This window comes from Primulina huaijiensis, chromosome 1 (assembly GCF_012295235.1).
Source record: "Primulina huaijiensis isolate GDHJ02 chromosome 1, ASM1229523v2, whole genome shotgun sequence".
In the NCBI taxonomy this organism is placed as follows: Eukaryota; Viridiplantae; Streptophyta; class Magnoliopsida; order Lamiales; family Gesneriaceae; genus Primulina; species Primulina huaijiensis.
Window position 1 is genome coordinate 20,962,116 of NC_133306.1, and position 19,322 is coordinate 20,981,437.

General features: G+C 31.9%; 2 protein-coding genes across 6 annotated transcripts; both read left to right on the forward strand.

The window, feature by feature from the left end:
* Window positions 1-59: 59 nt before the first annotated feature.
* Window positions 60-4,583, forward strand: LOC140983883 (eukaryotic translation initiation factor 5A). Of its 5 annotated transcripts, XR_012176523.1 has the most exons (7): window positions 60-249; window positions 2,033-2,155; window positions 2,276-2,332; window positions 2,987-3,061; window positions 3,169-3,273; window positions 3,661-3,907; window positions 3,993-4,583. XR_012176523.1 is itself a non-coding variant. In XM_073451054.1 (6 exons), exons 1-5 carry the CDS (start codon window positions 127-129, stop codon window positions 3,271-3,273), a joined length of 483 nt encoding a protein of 160 aa, XP_073307155.1. In that variant the 5' UTR covers window positions 60-126; the 3' UTR covers window positions 3,993-4,583. The 5 variants fall into 5 exon arrangements, 4 of the variants coding, with proteins under 4 accessions (XP_073307155.1, XP_073307161.1, XP_073307150.1 ...); XM_073451054.1 differs by lacking the exon at window positions 3,661-3,907; XM_073451060.1 differs by lacking the exon at window positions 3,661-3,907 and having other exon boundaries at window positions 4,046-4,583.
* Window positions 4,584-17,326: 12,743 nt separating this feature from the next.
* LOC140983909 (CBL-interacting serine/threonine-protein kinase 6-like) lies at window positions 17,327-19,080 on the forward strand. Its single transcript, XM_073451067.1, has one exon. It carries the CDS (start codon window positions 17,628-17,630, stop codon window positions 18,915-18,917), a length of 1,290 nt encoding a protein of 429 aa, XP_073307168.1. The 5' UTR covers window positions 17,327-17,627; the 3' UTR covers window positions 18,918-19,080.
* Window positions 19,081-19,322: the final 242 nt, after the last annotated feature.

Here is a 19,322-nt window from a genome sequence, read left to right on the forward strand (position 1 = left end):
TATAATATGTATTTTTTTAGAAAAGGAAAAGTAGAAAACATTCGAAATTTTTCTAAAGAAAAATAAAATAAATCTATTTATTAAAGATATCGTCCAATATTCTTTGCTGACACGACAGGAGAAGAGATGTCGGACGAGGAGCATCACTTCGAGTCGAAGGCGGACGCAGGTGCCTCCAAAACTTACCCTCAGCAAGCTGGGACTATCCGCAAGAATGGCTACATAGTCATCAAATCCAGGCCTTGCAAGGTCAGATGCTCCCTTCTTCTTCAGTTTTCTGTTTTTGATGGATTGGACGCAGATATTAAATGATTTTCGATTGTTTACGGATTTTATCCTAAGATTTTGAAATGGGTTTGTGTAGATTTCTTCAGATCTTTAAGGCTTCTGATAGGAAAGATATACGTTTTTCAGTTTTATTAGTTGTGATTGTGGTTAGATTTTTGCTTTCCATCTGTTTTGTCTATTGTCTTGTTTGAATCTATTTGTGTTTTTGATTCGTAATTTGTCAATTTATTGTTTACGTTGAATTGGCAGCTTTTTCCCCCTTAGTTTCTGGTGAGGCAGGGTCTTTGGATTATTTTTTTTATATTTTGTTTCATTTGCGACTCACATATTTACCATCTCCCACAAACAGGAGAAGCAGACAATTTGTCCTTTGTCGAAAAAAGTTCAAATTTTTTGTTAAATTTTTTATTGTTTGGCCCCCAAGTACATCTGCTAATTTCTATTGGCTAAATTCCTCTGTAGCTTGTGTAGAAACTCATTTCTTCTTTGTGCTTGGCAGCCTAATATGAAAACATAATACTTTAATATCGAATCGCATGAGGATCAGGAATCCCTCAAACGTTAATTTATAAGCAGTTATACACGTGCACACAACCTCATATAGTTGTCTGATTCTTTCTTATTTAGCTTTTCACAAATCGTGTTGATGGATACTATATGGGTGGCTACCAAAACATAGCAATAAGTTATTTTTTGTCCTTATAAAGTCTTTGAAATCGTTCATTCTAGTCCAGAGATGCTCTTGTGTACTTGGATAGGATTCTATGGACTCCTGACGTAAACGAAGGAGTGCGGTTCGTTCGAGAAATTCCAACCTCTCTATCTATGTCTGATATAGTTTTTCTTTCAAGCATCTTATTCTTCTATTTGAACCCTTTTCTGTGTGCATGTGTACTATGTCTCAATGTAGCATGAGGAATCTTCCCTTGGATTCCCATATGTATAATTATAGGACCAATTTTTTCTTTCAAATTTACTAGATTGGAAAATTAGTACTACCTTGTCTTATCAGTCATCACACTTTTGGCTGGGGAATGTTACCTTATGTACACTGGTGTGTTTGGCCCGTTAGCATTCATAAGTTGGAACTCAAATGACTTAAGAAAAATTTGCTGCTCACTGGCCATCATGGAATCACCTTCAATTGGAAAATGATAATGAAAAATAATTTGTTTGATAACTTCGATTGACAAATCACTCAATACATAAATGGTCTTGAAAAGTCATCACGCGGAAATAGAAACCTTAAAATTAACTTGATATATTCATCCAGTGATGTAGGAAAAACATGGTGTGAGTTTTATAGATAATTATTTGAATACAGTGTATTACTGTATTATGATCAGAAAAATATCATTTCATTTGTGTTGTTCATTTACATTGTTTTGTGAGATCCGAGTCCCAAAAAAACGATATACACGTGGAGAAAGTTAGTTTATAGGACCTTAAGTGAAATACATCTTTTATAACAAAGTTTTCCTGTGATAGATGTCATCTACTTGATTTTTACATTTGAACAGATATGTCACCTTTTGAATCTTAAGTAAATTTTACAATTTCTAGCTTATGGCCGTATAATTATGAATTGCAGCATATTGCTTGTTTTTTGAATTTTTGTCATCCTTCTACATTATTTTTTAAAAACCAGCTGGTTGATTTCCCTTGAACTTGTCCTTTTGCTGGATCAGTTTTCTCAGAATACCTTGTTATTTTCATGTTACTATTGTCCTTTGTGCTTGAATAGGTTGTTGAAGTCTCCACCTCAAAAACTGGCAAGCATGGGCATGCCAAGTGCCACTTCGTGGCCATAGACATATTCAACGGGAAGAAGCTTGAAGATATTGTTCCATCTTCTCACAACTGTGATGTAACACGCCACATTCTCTTCTTGTCAATTCATCGCCCAATTTTTTTTAAAAGCACCTGCCATTTTTGTATTCACTTATAAACAAGGTATGGCTAATGTTGTTTGGCAATGTTATCATAGGTGCCTCATGTTAATCGTACTGATTATCAGCTGATTGACATATCTGAAGATGGTTTTGTAAGTTACCTTTTATTATGCAATTAGTGTTTTTATTATTAATTTTCACAGTTGAATGCTTCTTTGTTCCATAACAACTGTAATATTTTGAAGAATTTGTTCTGATGACGTTGTCACTTTAAATAATTGTATCTGCATACAAAAACAATTTGGTATTTTCTTGGTTATGGTGAAATTCATTTGTAAGATTTTGTTATAGAATGTAATATATGTTTTGTTTTATGTTCTGAAAAAGAGAATTTTCACTGTAGATTCCATGTCTTGTAAGAATTTGTTCCAATGTTGTTGTTACTTTAAATATATTTAGTGTTTCTAATAATATATGAGGCAGTTTAAAATTTTAAAATGTGATTGAGTTAACTTGTAGTAGAATTATAGAGTAGTTTTGGATAGAGATAAAAAAATTAAATTTGAAATTTTGAAGCAATGACTCGTGACTATGTTGGAGAGATAGAAAGTAGATGAAAATAAAGGCAGCGTTTGGTTTTATTTTTGGTGTTTTGGAGTTTGTTTTCTGAAAATGTTTTTGAAGTTTAAGATTATGATATAATAGTAGTATTTTTGAAAAAGATCGAATATTTTTAATAATTTTTCAAGCTTTGCCTTTTTTAGCCATGTTATGAACTTTTCCAATCGAATCTCTGTTTGCTGTAGGTCTCCCTTCTGACTGAAACTGGTAACACCAAAGATGATTTGAAGCTTCCTACAGATGAAAATCTTCTTGGCCAGGTGAGCATAGTATAGTTAGTAAGCTCTTTCTTTGGTTATGGAATAAACTGCAACTGCAGCACAACTTTTATGTACAAGTTTCTAATTTTTGGGTTATGTTTTTGCAGATTAAAAGTGGGTTCGAGGAAGGAAAGGACCTCGTGGTGTCTGTAATGTCGGCAATGGGAGAAGAGCAGATCTGTGCCCTGAAAGACATTGGTCCCAAGAATTAAGTATGTTGCTCGTCCTTGCAATATCTGCAAAACTCTTGAAAATACAGTTGTCATGGAATGATAAATTGTGTGTTTTATTTGGATTTCCGTTGGTGAAACCTTTTTTTAAACTAAGTCACATATTACTCTGGAGAATTAGCTAGATTTTGGCACAATGCATTATACACAAGACCATGGCTTTTGCTAATTGTTTTTGTTATATTTATGACTTTATTCTAGCCTAGATTGCATGGTTGATTTTTTCTAACATATATTTGATAAAAGCAGTTCTATTGCGATCAAGATGGAAATGCAATCTTTTTCGTTCATTCTTAGGTCCAAATTTTCCAGAGAAATTTGAATTTATTTTTATCTTTGAGTGAGCTGCCTCTGCATTCTCTCTGCTAGGATTGCCTCTGCCTCATAATTCACTGTTGCTTGAGTTAGGTATTACCTGGGAGATTAGCTCTTAGTCATGTTACAGAATCAGTACATGAAACGTCTGCACGGAATGCAGGTTGCTTGCATGAACTTATTATGAACATTATATTCTTTATTGCTTGGTTGTTTTACACCAGTATGTGAGGGGACTGGTCCATCAAGAATAAACATAGAGCATTCAGAACTTTCTAATGCCCACTAGTTCAATTTTATGGTGTGATATTCAGAAAGACTTTGCATGGAAATATCTAAAAATTTCACTTGTTTCCGTTGCTAAATTATGTCTTCCGTATTTTTAGACATCACACAAGCCTTGGTGCCTACGTCTCTGTTATGTTCAATGTGAAAACAGATTCACGGTCCTAAATGATTTTCATTTGCAAAGCTCGGTGACTCTTTGATCAAATAATATTCTAAACCCGTCGATAGAGGACGTTCGTGTAAACTTCAAAGGATATACTAGTATGCATGGAAAAAACTTTGAAGCTGTATGTATTATCTTGTTATCTGTCGATTTCGGTGTCGGATGAGCCACATTGAACTACCCCAACGCCGCCGCCTACCAAAGATATCGTTTTTGTTGAAAGATTCTGCCGGTGGTTTGCTGATATGACGTTTTGATTCATTTCATTTTCGTTCAATATTTGGAATACGAGACTTAGTTTACATCAAAATTGTTTTTGGTGTAACAAGATGAAATTCCAGAAATAACCGTTGTAGCTTGTCTCTAGGTAATTAAATCAACACAATTTCCTAGTGTATAATATGATGGGCTGAACGTAGTACCCGCAAACCACGTCAACCAGATAAGCTACACTAGAAGTTTTGTGTGATAATATCGTTTAAAAAGATGTTGGTGCACAAGTACACGTACTCCATCAACTTAGACATCTCGTTATAAGCAAGAGATTATATTACTTGTTTAATTAATTTATTGACCAATATTTGATTAGTCACCCCTATTATCACCTACAAAATATAAATGAAATACAAAAATTGAGCAAAATGTGCTATCAATTTTTCTGACGAAGAGTTTATATCCTGAAACTTGAATGCTGAATCAAACAAAATTATTGAAATCGGCAGCTGTAAAGTGCAAATCAGGTAAGAAATTTGAGTGTTGAAATTTGAAATAGACAATTGAAATTTTCGAATAAGATTTGGTCTTAGGTTTAAAAAAAAACAACAAATAGAATAAGGTTTTAGTGGGATTAATCTAAATTTTTTGGGCACAAAGACTAAATATATATATATATTTGCCCTGAATCAATAGCTTGTTTTGATTATGCTCAAGTCCGGGCCTGGTGGCCTGTGTGTTACGAACCACGATCAAGTCGTGGTTATTAATGGAGAAAGTTTATGTTACACCTAGAATTCTCTCTTCATACGATGTAATAAAATTTTAACATTTAGATTTCTTGTCCTTTGACAGTGATTTTGAGTACGAGAAGACTAACTCCAAATGGGGCAAACTCTGACCATTATTCACCACACTATTTTTTTAATGATACTAAATATATTTGCTTCATAATCTTCTATATATTAAAAACAAACAACCGAAAATAACTCATATAGGTCTTTCATATGAACTCTAGAAACTAGAAGGATGAATATGAAACACCTCCAATGTCTCCCTATTACTTTAATACTGGTTATGTATGTTTTGTTGTTCGAAATTTTTATTTTTTATTTTGTCAAACTTCAGTCTTAGTCTTATATATTTCAATTTTTTATAATTTTAGTCATTTTTCATCAAGAACACTGATGTGAAACTGCATACGTGAGTGCAGGGGCGGAGCCAAGATTCATAAGTACCTGGAGCTGGCTCTATCTTGTGTTAGACAGTGATAGGTTCAGTTAAAATCGAACCGAATTTTCTAAAATCGAATTAACCGAACTTTTTTTCGACAAACCGAACCGACCGAACTTTACTATGAAAACCTAACAAACCAAATCGAAAAAATCGATTTTTCGGTCAGTAACATAATTAACCGAAATTTTATAATTTTTTTAAAATAATCATATTTTAAATAAAAAAAAGTGCAATATAAAAATTAGATTAAATAAATTTAAATTTTATTTATTTAAAAATTATTTTTAAGTATAGTACTATTGTCTAATAAATTTTATTAGAAATTATAATATTTATATCCTTATAAACTTTCTTAGGAAATTTAATAATATCAATTTTATTTATAAAAGTTTAGTTTGTTAAGTTAACCGAAGTTTTATATTAAAAACTGAAATCGAACCGAACTAACTTATATTTTAAAAATTTTAAACTGAACTTCCGAATAAACCGAATATAGGATCAAACATTTGTCACTTTACCAAAAGATATAGCTTGTGGTAATGGTGCAACTCAAATATTTTAAATCACATAGCACCATGGTTCGATCGCTCTACCTAGTAGGGAGAATTATTGCACCTCAACACTGAACCGAATTTTCAAATTAATTCATTTCGATCTGTTATTTTGGTTGAAACATTATTTTGTTCATTCATAGATCGTAATTGATGTTTACCCATTATTTGTTAATATATGCTCTTTTAGTTTAAAAATAACTTGACAATTTTATTTTCTTTATTCCTTGAGTTACTTAACTAGAAAAATTCAATATTCTCAAAATTTTACAACAAAGAATTATTTTTCAAATTTCGTACTAATACAATTTTCGTTTAATATAAATAGAAAAATCACAAAAAAATAACTGCACATCGATAATCATCAAACATTTCAACCAACTGATTATTATCTCAAAAATATGCAACAATAGATTTTTAGGGTAAAAATTCAAACTCCAAAATTCATATACATCATAAGACAATATTATTGCAACTCGAATAATCACAACTAAATATTCAATATAATTTTTGAGTGGTTGAATTTTTATGTCAAAGTTGCATAATTTCATAACATACGACAATAAACAAATCAATACACAGTAATGAATTATGATCTGTGAGAGTTGTTTTATTTTTAATATTTAAACACGAGACTAAAAAAATAAAAAAATAAAACTGATAAAAAATTTGTTCTATTTTTATATGGGCTGTAGAAAATTTAAAATTTCAAAATTTAAAAATACTAACTTTTTGAAAAAAAAAAATAGGTCGGCCTGGAGCCTACCCTAGTCTAAGGGTGCCTCTGCGTGAATGTCATGTCAGCATCCCAACGACATCACATAAAAAAATACCAAAATTATAGAAAAAGAAAGATACAAATTAAAATTGAAATTTAACGAAACAGATAAACAAAATCATAAATAGAAAAACATGCAAAAGTATCTCAATATTAACAAAATGTAGGGTATGATAGATGGCACAACGTGGTGGGGAATACAATTCCACTAGCTAGGTTTCGACAAAACTTACGTTTGACAAAAGAGACATCAACTAAAGGTTCCTGCCCGTATGATGATTTTAGTGTTGGGACTCCAGAAGAAAAGGGAATAATTTCTTGCTGATTACAATTTAGACAAAGTTGTCTTCAAATAATTCAATATAAAAAATGTAATTATTGTGGAATATTTAGTTAGGAACTTGATTGCAAGGTACATAATTAACTCATTTCTTTTCATTAAATTAGTGGAATCATTGGTGAAACAACTAAGGAGCCTGATCATTGGTCGGGTTTTAAAAGGAATATCTTCCACGTACTCATTGCTTTAAATTCTTTGCAACTTTGTGATTTAACGGTGGAAATATATAATTATATACAATCTTGTTTTTTCCACTTTTTTTTCCAATTATTAATTGTCATATTTCAGTTTTTCTATATACTACACTATATGAATTAATACATATTAAAAATTTTGTGTTAAATAATTTTTTTTATGAATATCTAAATATTATACTAAATTTTATGACTTTAAAATCGTTATTTTATCATAATTTTATGATATGGGCAATGTGATTTAACAATTAAAAATTATAGATAAGGATAAAAAAAAATACAAACTAACTAAAATATATAGGTTAATTTATTAAACAGAAATTAGTGTTTTATAATTTGAAAAGAGAGATACTTGTGAATTAAAAAAACAATACAATGACAACACTAAAGTTAGTTGTGTGGGGTAACGTTTTCCCACATTCAAGGTGCAACGAAAGTTTAAAATTTTTAGTTTTGACATTCGAAACATTCGTTGAGCGTCGTATGTTTTAAAACATTCATAGGGTGTTTAGATCTATTTATCTTTGTGTATTTAACGATGACCCCGACAATTTCGGTTTTTAAGCGGATATAGCGCTTCTTGTAATTCTCTACAGACAGCTCTTCTTCTTTTGATCGCCTAATCAAGTCCATGACCAGAGACTGAATTTTTCGCTTAGACCGCACTAGAGATCTAAACGAACTTTGCATAGAGATTGGATCGCCTGAATTCCAGAAATCCGGAAGCGATATGGCTGTGGAAGTGGTCGTGAATTTTTCTTGTGAAAATGGGGCAGCCGAATTTTTGAGGAGAGAGGGGACAAAATTTTCCATAAAATTTGTTATTTCATATGACTTTCAATGAAATATTTATAAGTTTTGATTCCTGATCACATCAATCCAGCTCATATTAAGATTAATAAACATAATCACATTATAATTCATATTTTCATTAATTAATTTATCATGTTGTATATATCATGCAAAGTCAACTCTTAATAATGCAAATATATTATATTATATTATATATATATATATATATATGTGTGTATATATATATATATAATATGTATGTATATATATATATAATATGTATGTATGTATGTATACACATATGTACATGTATAGACATATATGTAAAATTAAGGAACCATTATTTAATTTTTTAATTAATTGTTAATCAATTAATTAACTAATTCTAGAGCCCTCTAAAATATTCTAAAATATTCCATGAGAATCATGTACATATAGTAGTCATCACTACATTGTCTATTATTTAATTAGTAGCTTTTAAATTTATTAAATAAATAAGTGTGAACTCATCATAACCATGATCAACGATCAAACAACATCGATATACCGATGATACATATCTTGTTTATATATAAAAATTAAAAATGTTAAAGATCAAAATTTATAATGATCCATTTTTGACAACTTTCAATTTTGTGAACTGCTTTACCAAAATATACAGATCCACTCTCCTCATTTAATTAACAATTAAGCTATCTTCTATATATTCCATCATATGAAATTACCTAATAAGCTTTTTTATAACCAATCTGTTTGTTCTCCATCAAACTACATTAGACAAATTCAACATTTTGAATTTGACTATCTCAATGGGAACACATATGATACTTATGTTATCTTCATTGGTTTAGAGATAGAGCTAATTGTGGATTCACGACTTCATGTAATTCTGAATAACATTTATTTTTATTCGCACTTACTCTAATTAGTCTCTTTCTTTTTATTAACACATTGACCAGGAATGTCAGAACTCAAGTCTGATTGCATCCATCAGATCATGGTAAGAGCGTCTAATAGTATCAACTCATGATCCCCTAGGTATTACTAATAGTTCCAGCAAGAACTTTAAGTTATGTTTAGCGTATGGTCCCTTCAACTCATATATTCCGATCGAATCTGCAACAATTGGTTTATCGAGAGTTGCAAATGAATTCGATAATGATGTGCAATATCTTTGATTGATAATAGTTACATGGTATGTGCAACTGAGGAAACATCTTTTCAAAATGCAATTGTCTTACTCTGACCAGAGATTCCTTGCACTATTAACTCATTAGATCATATAGGATATTTTCACCCGTAGACAAACAGTGAATCCCCGACTACAATGCATTTGCTCCTATGTATTTTGAAACTACACCCAACCTCGATGCCTGATGACCCTCAATGGAGTCAATAAACTGATCAAAGTGCGTGCTATTACATAGAGTCTCTATGATCTCTCGGGTCAAATGACTATTAGTGTACAACAATAAATATGGATTATTCCACTCAATAATTGATAACAACTGGACAGTCCGATGAATGGTTGTTCAGTGCATCATCAAATAACCACTCGTGTGTATGAATGAGTGGTTATTTTTAAAGTAACCACACATTTTTTTTAAAATAAAGTAACCACACATTTTTTTAAGCATTATTATTGCGACATAATTGGATAAAACAATAAAATATTATTCAAATAAAGATTGTTTTTACATCAGAGTCAATAAAGCTCAAGTCACAAATTGACTCGCTGAGCTGCTACTCTAACAAGTTGATCTAAACTATCTATCTTAATAATATACTAGTGCTTCCCCACCCCTTAAATTACGATATCAAAAAAAAAAATTAATATACTAGTGACATTTGGTGTTAAATAAATTTTTTTGTGAATATTTAGATATTATATTAAAATTTTAAATTTTAAAAATTATTTTATTATAATAATTATAATATAATTATAAAAAATTCAAAAATAGAGATAAATATAAAAAATATTATTAGGTTATGATATATATATAGATAAGATTTAATTTCACTTAAATATGATTTATGACTTGTTTATTAGCTACTGTTTTTTTATATTTTGGAAAAATACTTATTTTTGGTTTATTAAAAAACATATAATAATATCAAAGTTAGTTACTCTATGCTCCTCACAATTAATAAATAAGAGCATGTCATTTGTGAACGGTTTAACGAATATTTATTTGTGAAACGAGACAACCTTACCCATATTTACAATTAAAAGAGTATTTGACAATAATATTTTTTAATAGATGATCCAAATAATATATATGTCTCATTATATGTGGTTTTGTGAAGAGAAAATCAAGATATTTATTTTGCAATGTATAACTAGCTCATGTGGTTTTTTGTTGTTATTTGTGTTGTTTTATTAGCATGTGATGGTACATGAGTATGTGCCCCCCCACCCCCCTCGCTTCTTGTGTTAGGTTTTTTTTGTCATCTCCAGGGTTTCGGTTTTTTTTGTCATCTCCAGGGGAAACCCAACTTACTTATACAAACTTATTTACTTTTTTAATTGATTTATTCATTAAAAAAAAGGTAGGATCATGGATATCAAACTTTTGTATATTCAAATTAAATTATTAATTTTCTAAATTTTTTATTCAAAAATATTTAATAAAGAATGTTTCTGAAATTTGAACGTCATTAGAATCACTCATTCAATTAAGAAAAACATAAAACTTTTCTCCATGACAAAAACTTGTGTGAGACGGTCTCACGGATTGTATTTTGTAAGACGGATCTCTTATTTGGGTCATCCATGAAAAAATATTACTTTTTATGCTATTACTTTTTCTTGTGAATATCGGTAGGGTTGACCCGTCTCACAGATAAAGATTTGTNTTTTTTCTTGTGAATATCGGTAGGGTTGATCCGTCTCACAGATAAAGATTTGTGAGACCTACTCTTTCTCCATTCTGCTTCTTTTCTGACAATAAATCTTCATAACCTATTGATATACTATATTTTTTTTTTCCAAATCAACAATTTGACTCTTTCTATATTCCCAACGTAAGCAAAAATCACTGAGTTGTATTATATTTTTAATGTAGCTGACCATTAAATCCTAGCTTAGAATGGCATCTGAGGTGCTAATATAATTGTTGATTACTTTTTCGATTTCTTCGGTTTAGATACATATGAATATCTACAACTTCGAAAAAATAGCAAATATGTAAATCAAATATCAATATTTTGACATTTCAGATAGGTCATCGTTATTTTTCAGTCGGTGAGAAATTGCGACGAAACACAAAATCGGTTAAATCTATGCTGCACCGGACGATTTTCATAACCGGATTAGGGGTAAAAAAATACCGAATTTTCGGCATACCAAGGTTACCGTACCGAAAAATACCGAATTTATCGAAATTTTTGGTATGCCGAAATTTTCGGTACAGTATGGTACCGATATCGAAATTTTCGGTATATATCGAAATACCGAAATAATATATATAAATTTAAAAATATATTTTTTTGGTATAAAACGATATATATCGATACTGTACCAAAATAAAGAATTTAACTTATGTTTCGACTCATCATGTTGGAATAGTCCAAATCAAAGTTCAGTAAAACAACTCCACTCATAGTTGAGAATTTAAACTGTTGAGAAGTCTTATCTTTATAGCCTGACCTTACAGCTAGTTAGAGGATTGGATGCGATCCTCGACTTGTTGAAAAGCTGACAGGCTTCAGAATCACAGGACCTCAGACATTGTTGCAAAGATAGCGGATGAAGAAGTCGCACATGCTGCGGTTGAAGTTTATTGATGTCTTAGATCTCCAGACATATGTTGCGGTTGATATTTATTGTCTTTATAGATTTGTTTTTTATATATCTTTCCTGATATCTTTGACCGTCTTGAAGGATTTGTTAAGTATTGGTAATTGGCCTTGAAATTACAAGAGAATGAATTTTGTATATATATTTTCGTTATAACGATATTTTACCGTATACCGAAAAGTCGATAAGATAACGGTATCATTTTTTTCATACCGATATTTTCAATATGATATACGGTATCCGAAATTTCGATACGATATATCGTATCGACCACCTCTAATCCGAATGACCAGTTGAAATACATCCGGTGGATGATCATACACCAATCCAGTAACGAGGCTGCATGTGATGAAGGTTACACTCGCTTCGGTTAACAAAGTTGTGGTTTCGGTGGGCCATAGCCATTTCCAATTGCCGGTTGTCATTGGTCAGCAATGGGGCCCGCATTAATTATTTTTTGGTAGGTGGTGTACGGAATGTTTGTGATATACCTTTCAAATTTATGTTTTTGATAAAAATAAAAATTATTTACTAATTTATTTTTTTTCCTCGTTTAATAGAGACGTTGTAAATATCTTTCTTTCATTACTTTTTTTGATCTTAATGTTTTATTTAAAATTTTGATCTTGATAGTAGGAATTTGTATTTTTTGTTTTGTAACTTGCATGTGTATTTTATTTTTATCTTTTTTTTTTTAAACCGGAGTCCGTCGACTTTCTTTTGAAATAATATTCTAATAAAAGAACGACACATGTTGAAGTTTTCGTCTAAAAATTCATGTCAACGTACACGTCCACGCACAAAAATGAAAAAAAAAAAACATAAGTTACATGGTTAAAAATGCAAATCCACATTTAACATGACCAAAAATAAAAAAAAATATACAAATTATATAATTAAAAAAATCAAATTCATTGTTAGCATTACAAAAATAAAAAAAATACAAATTATAAGATAAAAAATATAATCATCCCCGTCCACATGTTTGCTTAAGAGGCGATATCAAACAATATGTCAGACATAAAACATTATTGACATGTCTTGAAAAAAAAAAATTGAGTAAGACAGAGTTTGGCGCTGAAAAAATTTATTCTGACAAATTGGAGAGCTTTTCGAGCACGTAGCATTTGTTGAAAGACTCCTAAAAGTGAATCAAGTCGTAGAAATTTTTTTATGCATAGATCTTATGTAATTGTAAAAAGTCATATAGACCTAATTAAAATATGATATATATTTCGTCAAAAAAAAAATTCTATAATGGTGATGCCCCAAGTAATAATTAGTGAAGAATAATATGTGAACTAAAATACAAAAAAATTGGTTATTGTTTGAATCAATAGTAGGTCTCTTCTGTGACAATCTCATCGATCTATATCAGTGAGATGAGTTGACTTGATCCATAAATAATATGAAAAATAATACTTTTAATATAAAATATAAATTTTTTTTTCAAAAATTGAATCGAAAATCGAGATCATATAATTGATGTATCATATCACAGACACCACGTGCGGCCCACTTAGTCGGTAGCATATATCTGAGTTTAATTATATATGAGAACTAGAGATGTCAATGGGTCCGGGTTTTACCCAGATTCGTTTGGGCATACTAAATAGGTCATGGGGTGAGTTTCGGGTCCAATTTTTCAGACTCATCTGGGTATGGGACGGGTCATGGGTTCTATAATACCCGCCCATATATGTGGATATAAATGATAAATTTGATAAATATTGGGATAATTGTTATATTATGATGGGGTTGCTACTGTATTGGATCCTAGATATAAGATGAAGCTTGTTGAATTTTATTTTCCCCTAATTTATGATGAAATATCACAATCTAAAATTGATGAAGTTCGACAAAATTGTTGTGATTTATTGGTAGATTACCAATCCAAGACAAAAAAATCATTGGAAAATAGTGGTGGTTCAGGGATTAATGGGACTTCGTCTGTTTCTAATATTGATGCATCTGATATTAATATTTTAGATATGTATGATAAATTTGTGGCTTCAAGTTCAAGCCAAGCTGCGTCAAAATCCCTAACCGAGTTGGATATGTATTTGGAAGAAATTGTCTTGCCACGAACTCAACATTTTGATATTATTAGTTGGTGGAAGACGAATGGGGTCAAATATCCAAATTTACGGAAAATGGCAGTGTCAACTGTTGCATCTGAATCTACTTTTGCAATAGCGGAAGAATAGTTGGTCCTCATTGTAGTAGGTTTAATCCAACAACTTTGAAGGCATTGATGTGCTCACGAAGATGGTTGTGAGTTGAGGTGGAAGGTTATTTTGTTATTATACTTTCATTTTAATTTTGTTACTGTACTTTTTCTCTTTAAATTACATTTTTTTAAGGTTTTAAATTACAGTTTTATATTTTCAATGTACTTTCTCTCTTTAATTTTGTAGGTAATTCTTCAAGTAATTACCAAATTGTCCCACCATTCTTGATGAAGAAGAAGATGATCCTGAAGAATGTGTCTGAAATCATGCTTACTCGCTGATTTTATATTGATCTGTTTAAATTTTGTTATGACTTATTTTTGGGGATGTCAAGACTTTTTTTTGGAGAGCTAGTAACTCTTTTTTTATGTAATTCATTATGTTATGAAAATACTTTGTTTGTTATTATTAAGTGTGGTCGAAAATATGAATTAGTTTTCTATTGTGCTATATTTAGAGGCTTGTTTGTTTCATAATTCAATCATGTGATAAGAAGATTACTGTTTTCATATAAAAAAAATTCAGGTCTCATGGGTCTGGCGGGTCTACCCGACCCCATTTCGTATACGGGGTGGGGAGGGTTCGAAGCATATTTAATCGGGGTGGGGCGGGTAATGGGTCCGAGTTTTCTTCATGGGGCGGGTTAGCCATACCCACCCCATTGACATCTCTAATGAGAACGTCAAACTTTGTACAATGATATATACTTTCTCAGTCTCAAGTATATTTCTATTATTATTTTTTATTTTCTTACTAATATATATTGATTATTAAATATATGAACTAATAAAAAAAATCATATTAAAACATTTATTAAATAAAAATAAAATAAAAATTTCACTGTAAATTTTCTTTTTCAATACTTTTTATGACGATGAAACTCACGGCCGTTATTATTCGATGTACATTGGGTAAACCTCCGAGTTAATGCAATAGCTTGCAAATCAATCCAATCACGTAAGTCGTATTTAACAAACCCTGTGCGATAGACTTATCCGATAACATGTTGATATGAGGCATCGAATTGCTCACCATTGATCAAGTGCTTGCGTACTCCACCAACTCAAAAATATTCTCAAAAGTATTTTCAATAACTTTTTAAATTTATTTGAAAATACACATAAATCTAAATATAAATACATCTCAAGTATATATATACAAATATATATATATATATAATATATATTTATTTGTGTGTGTGGTAATAATTGTATATATGTGTGTGTGTATATATTTATTTGTGTGTGTGGTAATAATTGGTACATAAATTGGGCGCTACACATCCAAATCACACGGGAATGCCTACAAAGGTAACATGGCCCGATTCATTAATTTGCTTTTGTTGCACAGTGTAGCGAACGATAAAATATAGTAAACTTTCGTAAAAAAAAAAACAAGTTAACTAAATGATGAAGAAAACATAGTAGAACAAAGCTTAAAGTAAACCAAATCGAGGCTTATACGAAGTACATTCTCTTTAAAACAGATTCGTCCCCTCCTGTATGCGCTTCGAGGATCGTCTTGGATTTTTGTTTCTCAGGATAAAACGGAACAACCAGCAGTGACTTAGCACGAGACAATACTATGACGAACTGAAAATGTACCTTCACTTTATCACCGTGATTTAACGGAGGCCAAATGGAAAGCTAACAATATGAAATGCAAGAGAATGCTTGAAAGAGATAAGATTTTCATGTATTTGAAATGAGGAAAGGAACACACTATTTATAAGCCCCAAAATATATACCAAGAGTCATGCAAGATTAATTTTATCTCAAGAATATGAAAAACCAAAAGTCTTCAATTAATTCAAGAATGTGGAAAGACAAAAGACACTTCCACAATAATGAGTCACAACTAACTCAAAATGTGGAGAGTCAAAAAATACTCTCACATTCACGAGACATAATTTTTATTCAAACTCTAAATTTGATTCAAGTTCCCAACCGTTTTAACCAAGGTGGAATAATAATTGGTGCCTAACCTGAAATTCATCAAATACTCGTCCATCATGTGATCCATGGAAGCAATAATCGAGTACGGCAACCAATTTACCACTTCAAGCAAAGCTATTCCAATTGGGAAAAAAAACCTCTACCCACATTCATATACTGGGACGTAAACGAATCCAACCGATCTCTTAATTACGTATTCAAGCATTAGGTTAATATTTTTCTGCTAGTTTGGAGGTCCAGCTAGCCAATTGAAACTTGAAAACATAATTACTATTATCTCGAGTTCGGATTAACTTCAAACACGATTTACTTGGTTCAAATTGTAGCATAATTCGGAACCATGATTTTAAAAAGACTTTACAATCAAAATTTCAATTGTAGTAAAAAAAAAATTAACTTGCAATAGAACCATAAAGGGAAGCATATAAACCAATAATTGGAACTTTAAATTCATAATAAAATTTTTGAAGTTTCTGATCACGTACACAAATGTATTTAAATAATTAGGAGTAGGTCTCTTGTGATACGATCTCACGAATCTTTATCTGTGAGACAGGTCAACCCTACCGATATTCACAATAAAAAATTATACTCTTAACATATTTTTTCACGGATGATCCAAATAAGAAATCCGTCTCACAAAATACGACTCGTGAGACCATCTCACATAAATTTTTATCAATAATCAGATAGTAGGGTAACAAAAATTGTTTAATATAAAATTAAATATTATATTATATTTTAAATCTTAATTTATTTATATATACATTAATTATAAAAATATAATAAATTTCAAATGATATATGAATTTTAAATTTATTATTAAATATTAATTTATTCATATATACATTAATTATAAAAATATAATAAATTTCAAATGATATATGAATTTTAAATTATTATTATTAAGATAAAATATTAGATAAATATATAATTATATTTTTTTAAATAATAAAAATATATTTGAATTAAATTGATGGTCCCATACTCCCATCCTTGTGTAAACAAAACTACCCGTACGATATCAAATCCGTGATAATGTAACTTCGTTAACAAAATTTCAAAATTAAAAGCCCTCAAGTCACATCTCTCCTTCAGATTTCGACAGGTGTATCGATACCTACATTCTCAGCCGTCGATTACATTGACTAATATACCCTCGAAACGTTTGATATATTCCTTCTTCCGCTGCGAAACAAGGAGATTGCAGACTACAAAAAAAAGGCCTGAGATTTCTTCAATTAATCTGTGTAGGGAATGCGGAGAGATGAGAAGATCTCCGGTTACTAACCTCCAACTGGACGGAAGAAAGGCCAAGAAACCGCTCGTCAGCGGCCGTACTTGCCACCGGAAGCACGTGGAAGATGGTTGAATCCTCCAGCACCACCGCGTTAACCTCAGCCGCTAAGCCTTGCCTCTGTTTATAATAGTTTTTACGTAATATTTTGCTAAAACTGTTCAAATTTAGGGATCGAGCTACCATGGGATCTGAAGAAAAATGCGGGGTGCTGCATGGAAAGTATGAGCTGGGGAGGCTCTTGGGCCACGGCACTTTCGCTAAGGTGTACCACGCGCGGAATTTAAAGACCGGGAAGAGCCTAGCCATCAAAATCGTGGGCAAAGAGAAGGTGATTCGGGTTGGGATGATGGAGCAAGTGAAGCGTGAGATCTCTGTAATGAAAATGATGAAGCATCCGAACATAGTCGAGCTTCACGAAGTGATGGCAAGTAAGACCAAGATTTACTTCGTCATGGAATTGGTTCGTGGAGGTGAATTGTTCGCGAAGATCTCTAAGGGAAAGCTTCGTGAAGAGGTGGCTCGGAACTACTTCCAGCAGTTGATTTCCGCCGTAGATTTCTGCCATAGCCGCGGCGTGTATCACCGTGATCTGAAGCCTGAGAATCTGTTGCTAGATGAAGTGGGGAATCTTAAGGTCACGGATTTTGGACTCAGCGCGTTTTCCGACCACCTCAGACAGGACGGATTGCTGCACACAACTTGCGGCACACCTGCGTATGTTTCTCCTGAGGTGATTGGTAAGAAAGGGTACGACGGTGCGAAGGCCGATATTTGGTCCTGCGGCGTCATTCTATTTGCGTTATTGGCTGGTTATTTGCCTTTCCAGGATGACAATATCGTTGCCATGTACAGGAAGATTTACAGGGGAGATTTCAAATGCTCACCTTGGTTTTCGCCAGAATCCCGCAAATTTATTACGAAAATGCTGGATCCCAATCCCAGTACGAGGATAACCATAGCGAAGATCATGGACTGTTCTTGGTTCAAGAAATCGAATTTCCGGCGATTGAGGACCAAAGAAGAGCAAGAACTCACAGCAGAAGATGAGGCAAATGTTGGAATGGGGAAAGAAGCAGAGACTTTGAATGCTTTCCACATCATTTCCTTATCGGAAGGATTCGATCTTTCGTCCCTCTTCGAGGAGAAGAAAAAGGTCGAAAAAGAAGAATTGAGATTCGCCACAGCAAAACCTGCCAGCAGTGTGATTTCGAAGCTTGAGGAGGTGGCCAAGATGAAGAATTTCAGTATAAAAAAGAGCGATTCTTTTGTTAGATTGCAGGGTTTAGAATGCGGGAGAAAAGGTAAACTTGGAATAGATGCTGACTTCTTCGCCGTGGCGCCGTCTTTTCTGGTGCTGGAGGTGAAAAAATCAAGTGGCGACACTCTTGAATACAATCAATTCTGCAGTAAAGAGCTGAGACCGGCGCTGAAAGACATTGCTTGGACATCAGGCAATTCGACTCTTACTTAAAGTTGGGCTTTGAGGAATTTTATCATGTTATGTTTCAGAATTTAAGTGAATTTGTTGGTGCAATATATTTTGGTTTCCTTCTCTAATTGTGATTCGGATATTCTAATTCACAAGTTCATGCCTTTATCATTGCTACATAAATCTGAGTTCCCTTTTGGAATCATTCTTGTAATTTTCTAGAACTTGCTGAGCATGTTAAAAAGTGTGACAAATTATGTACCCTATCCGTTACAACTTGATGTGCATTTGCAAAATTCTCCCAATTAGTAAGTAATCTGAATCTCTCTTTTAGTACTTGGGCATATAGAGCCAATCGGCTTGGTAGACGTCACTCATATGGATAGTAGTACTCTTATCTACTCGACACATGATATGTGTGTTGAGTGATGAATCATATTCATCGAT

Excerpts from the sequence above, each read along its gene's own strand:
- LOC140983883 (XM_073451054.1), top strand. The coding sequence starts at position 127 with ATGTCGGACGAGGAGCATCACTTCGAGTCGAAGGCGGACGCAGGTGCC. Across the intron at positions 250-2,032 it reads TCAAATCCAGGCCTTGCAAG|GTTGTTGAAGTCTCCACCTC; the intron begins GTCAGATGCTCC and ends GTGCTTGAATAG. Across the intron at positions 3,062-3,168 it reads ATGAAAATCTTCTTGGCCAG|ATTAAAAGTGGGTTCGAGGA; the intron begins GTGAGCATAGTA and ends ATGTTTTTGCAG.
- LOC140983909 (XM_073451067.1), top strand. The coding sequence starts at position 17,628 with ATGGGATCTGAAGAAAAATGCGGGGTGCTGCATGGAAAGTATGAGCTG.